The sequence below is a fragment of the Schistocerca nitens genome, chromosome 6, assembly GCF_023898315.1.
Source record: "Schistocerca nitens isolate TAMUIC-IGC-003100 chromosome 6, iqSchNite1.1, whole genome shotgun sequence".
In the NCBI taxonomy this organism is placed as follows: domain Eukaryota; kingdom Metazoa; phylum Arthropoda; class Insecta; order Orthoptera; family Acrididae; genus Schistocerca; species Schistocerca nitens.
This window is the reverse complement of record NC_064619.1, coordinates 736,623,514-736,628,246: the sequence shown is the minus strand read 5'-3', so window position 1 is coordinate 736,628,246 and position 4,733 is coordinate 736,623,514. Positions and strand designations below refer to the sequence as shown.

General features: G+C 52.7%; 1 protein-coding gene across 1 annotated transcript; it reads left to right on the top strand.

Annotated features, from left to right (window-relative positions):
• The first annotated feature begins 402 nt into the window (after positions 1 to 402).
• On the top strand, positions 403 to 3,636 carry LOC126263610 (trichohyalin-like). Its single transcript, XM_049960696.1, has 2 exons — positions 403 to 1,037; positions 1,422 to 3,636. The coding sequence occupies exons 1-2, from the start codon at positions 403 to 405 to the stop codon at positions 3,634 to 3,636; spliced, it is 2,850 nt and encodes a 949-aa protein (XP_049816653.1).
• Positions 3,637 to 4,733: the final 1,097 nt, after the last annotated feature.

The window sequence follows — 4,733 nt, the reverse complement described above, 5'->3', positions numbered from 1 at the left end:
ATGATTGCCAGCGTCTCCGATGGCGCGCTCCTTCCTTGTGGGGACCCTCTCAGAGGGCACTCCCGCCTTAGGTGAATGTTTACACCTCAGGTCACACCTCCCGAGAAACAGACTGAGGGACCAATCGGCATGGTCAGAAGGTATCAGCTCAGGCAATCACCCCTCCCCGGGCCTGGCCTTTACCAGGGGGTACGCGCGTGCCTTACATGTCTACCCAGGGCGGGGAATTACGCGTTACCCCGTCACCGGCTACGCGTGCGAACGCGTGGGTCGGCCTTGAGGCGCGCACAGGGAGGAAGGAAGAAGAGGAAAAAGGAGAGAGAGAGAGAGAGAGGACAGTGTCTCAAACGCCGAGGCGGAGACCAGAGAAGGCAATGAGAAGAAGGCAATGAGAAGAAGGCAATGAGAAGAAGGCAAGGAGAAGAAGGCAAGGAGAAGAAGGCAAGGAGAAGAAGGCAAGGAGAAGAAGGCAAGGAGAAGAAGGCAAGGAGAAGAAGGCAAGGAGAAGAAGGCAAGGAGAAGAAGGCAAGGAGAAGAAGGCAAGGAGAAGAAGGCAAGGAGAAGAAGGCAAGGAGAAGAAGGCAAGGAGAAGAAGGCAAGGAGAAGAAGGCAAGGAGAAGAAGGCAAGGAGAAGAAGGCAAGGAGAAGAAGGCAAGGAGAAGAAGGCAAGGAGAAGAAGGCAAGGAGAAGAAGGCAAGGAGAAGAAGGCAAGGAGAAGAAGGCAAGGAGAAGAAGGCAAGGAGAAGAAGGCAAGGAGAAGAAGGCAAGGAGAAGAAGGCAAGGAGAAGAAGGCAAGGAGAAGAAGGCAAGGAGAAGAAGGCAAGGAGAAGAAGGCAAGGAGAAGAAGGCAAGGAGAAGAAGACAAGGAGAAGAAGACAAGGAGAAGAAGACAAGGAGAAGAAGACAAGGAGAAGAAGACAAGGAGAAGAAGACAAGGAGAAGAAGACAAGGAGAAGAAGACAAGGAGAAGAAGACAAGGAGAAGAAGGCAATGAGAAGGCAAGGAGAAGAAGGCAATGAGAAGGCAAGGAGAAGAAGGCAATGAGAAGGCAAGGAGAAGAAGGCAATGAGAAGGCAAGGAGAAGAAGGCAATGAGAAGGCAAGGAGAAGAAGGCAATGAGAAGGCAAGGAGATTATGCAGGGGAAAGAGTAAGGAAGACAGTGAGGTGGAGAAGAGCAAAGAAAGGAACCAACCAAAGAAAGGAAGAAACGAGAAGTGAAAAAGCAAAATGACCGCAAATAGAGGTCGTGGAAGCCTTGAGGCGCGCACAGGGAGGAAGGAAGAAGAGGAAAAAGGAGAGAGAGAGAGAGAGAGAGAGAGAGAGAGAGAGAGAGAGAGAGAGAGAGAGAGAGAGAGAGAGAGAGAGAGAGAGAGAGAGAGAGTGAGAGTGAGAGAGAGAGGACAGTGTCTCAAACGCCGAGGCGGAGACCAGAGAAGGCAAGGAGAAGAAGGCAAGGAGAAGAAGGCAAGGAGAAGAAGGCAAGGAGAAGAAGGCAAGGAGAAGAAGGCAAGGAGAAGAAGGCAAGGAGAAGAAGGCAAGGAGAAGAAGGCAAGGAGAAGAAGGCAAGGAGAAGAAGGCAAGGAGAAGAAGGCAAGGAGAAGAAGGCAAGGAGAAGAAGGCAAGGAGAAGAAGGCAAGGAGAAGAAGGCAAGGAGAAGAAGGCAAGGAGAAGAAGGCAAGGAGAAGAAGGCAAGGAGAAGAAGGCAAGGAGAAGAAGGCAAGGAGAAGAAGGCAAGGAGAAGAAGGCAAGGAGAAGAAGGCAAGGAGAAGAAGGCAAGGAGAAGAAGGCAAGGAGAAGAAGGCAAGGAGAAGAAGGCAAGGAGAAGAAGGCAAGGAGAAGAAGGCAAGGAGAAGAAGGCAAGGAGAAGAAGGCAAGGAGAAGAAGGCAAGGAGAAGAAGGCAAGGAGAAGAAGGCAAGGAGAAGAAGGCAAGGAGAAGAAGGCAAGGAGAAGAAGGCAAGGAGAAGAAGGCAAGGAGAAGAAGGCAAGGAGAAGAAGGCAAGGAGAAGAAGGCAAGGAGAAGAAGGCAAGGAGAAGAAGGCAAGGAGAAGGAGGCAAGGAGAAGGAGGCAAGGAGAAGGAGGCAAGGAGAAGGAGGCAAGGAGAAGGAGGCAAGGAGAAGGAGGCAAGGAGAAGGAGGCAAGGAGAAGGAGGCAAGGAGAAGGAGGCAAGGAGAAGGAGGCAAGGAGAAGGAGGCAAGGAGAAGGAGGCAAGGAGAAGGAGGCAAGGAGAAGGAGGCAAGGAGAAGGAGGCAAGGAGAAGGAGGCAAGGAGAAGGAGGCAAGGAGAAGGAGGCAAGGAGAAGGAGGCAAGGAGAAGGAGGCAAGGAGAAGGAGGCAAGGAGAAGGAGGCAAGGAGAAGGAGGCAAGGAGAAGGAGGCAAGGAGAAGGAGGCAAGGAGAAGGAGGCAAGGAGAAGGAGGCAAGGAGAAGGAGGCAAGGAGAAGGAGGCAAGGAGAAGGAGGCAAGGAGAAGGAGGCAAGGAGAAGGAGGCAAGGAGAAGGAGGCAAGGAGAAGGAGGCAAGGAGAAGGAGGCAAGGAGAAGGAGGCAAGGAGAAGGAGGCAAGGAGAAGGAGGCAAGGAGAAGGAGGCAAGGAGAAGGAGGCAAGGAGAAGGAGGCAAGGAGAAGGAGGCAAGGAGAAGGAGGCAAGGAGAAGGAGGCAAGGAGAAGGAGGCAAGGAGAAGGAGGCAAGGAGAAGGAGGCAAGGAGAAGGAGGCAAGGAGAAGGAGGCAAGGAGAAGGAGGCAAGGAGAAGGAGGCAAGGAGAAGGAGGCAAGGAGAAGGAGGCAAGGAGAAGGAGGCAAGGAGAAGGAGGCAAGGAGAAGAAGGCAAGGAGAAGGAGGCAAGGAGAAGAAGGCAAGGAGAAGAAGGCAAGGAGAAGAAGGCAAGGAGAAGAAGGCAAGGAGAAGAAGGCAAGGAGAAGAAGGCAAGGAGAAGAAGGCAAGGAGAAGAAGGCAAGGAGAAGAAGGCAAGGAGAAGAAGGCAAGGAGAAGAAGGCAAGGAGAAGAAGGCAAGGAGAAGAAGGCAAGGAGAAGAAGGCAAGGAGAAGAAGGCAAGGAGAAGAAGGCAAGGAGAAGAAGGCAAGGAGAAGAAGGCAAGGAGAAGAAGGCAAGGAGAAGAAGGCAAGGAGAAGAAGGCAAGGAGAAGAAGGCAAGGAGAAGAAGGCAAGGAGAAGAAGGCAAGGAGAAGAAGGCAAGGAGAAGAAGGCAAGGAGAAGAAGGCAAGGAGAAGAAGGCAAGGAGAAGAAGGCAAGGAGAAGAAGGCAAGGAGAAGAAGGCAAGGAGAAGAAGGCAAGGAGAAGAAGGCAAGGAGAAGAAGGCAAGGAGAAGAAGGCAAGGAGAAGAAGGCAAGGAGAAGAAGGCAAGGAGAAGAAGGCAAGGAGAAGAAGGCAAGGAGAAGAAGGCAAGGAGAAGAAGGCAAGGAGAAGAAGGCAAGGAGAAGAAGGCAAGGAGAAGAAGGCAAGGAGAAGAAGGCAAGGAGAAGAAGACAAGGAGAAGAAGACAAGGAGAAGAAGACAAGGAGAAGAAGACAAGGAGAAGAAGACAAGGAGAAGAAGACAAGGAGAAGAAGGCAAGGAGAAGAAGGCAATGAGAAGGCAAGGAGAAGAAGGCAATGAGAAGGCAAGGAGAAGAAGGCAATGAGAAGGCAAGGAGAAGAAGGCAATGAGAAGGCAAGGAGAAGAAGGCAATGAGAAGGCAAGGAGAAGAAGGCAATGAGAAGGCAAGGAGATTATGCAGGGGAAAGAGTAAGGAAGACAGTGAGGTGGAGAAGAGCAAAGAAAGGAACCAACCAAAGAAAGGAAGAAACGAGAAGTGAAAAAGCAAAATGACCGCAAATAGAGGTCGTGGAACCGTCCGTCTCCGGACGCAGGCGCTAACTACCCCCTTGAGGGGGAGGGACTCCTTTTAGTCGCCTCTTACGACAGGCAGGAATACCTCGGGCCTATTCTTACCCCGGACCCGCAGGGGGGATTCTGCCCTTCGCTGTGGCCTGGCACCCCTTTGCCGCGGATGCACTGGCAAACACGCATCCAACGCCTGCACCCCCATACAGCAAAACACACGCAGTTGCGCCAACTGTGGTCAAGGCCACTGCCAACTACAGAGGCTGCGACATATACGCAGATGTGCAAAACAAAAATTGAGGGCACCCAACGCCATACCACGTCTAAGGCCCGTGCCAAACCCTGTTAGGAATGGAGCATCGTTCGCCATGGCTACACGCCCTGGACGAGCGTGGTGGGCCGCGGAACCTCCGCACCCAGCACACGCACTTACAACCACTGCGACAACAACCGTCTCAGCCAACACGTAACACCACAACCACAACAGTACCAACAACAGCTCCCTAAAACAACACGACCCCACACCCTGAGGACGCGGCTTGCGAAACCACGCACACCGCACCGAAAGACGCACCCACACAAGGAGCCCCAGAACCAAGAACCCAGAGAAAACGTAGGCGACCACGAGGGAACAGGAATGGGAACATATGCACACCATATTAAACCACCCAGCAACAATGGAACAAACGCAGGCACACAGTCAGCAAGCCAGTGATACCAGCACACACATTACTCCACACCTCACCAAAACAGTAACACAGACACCACAGACTGTACCACACAGCAGCAACACAAGTGCCAGCACCCCACATAACGCCAACACCCTCACCAGCGGCCGCCAACACTACGATCGAGCCACAGGCCGGCACACCCAACACCAACAACTCTAGAGGG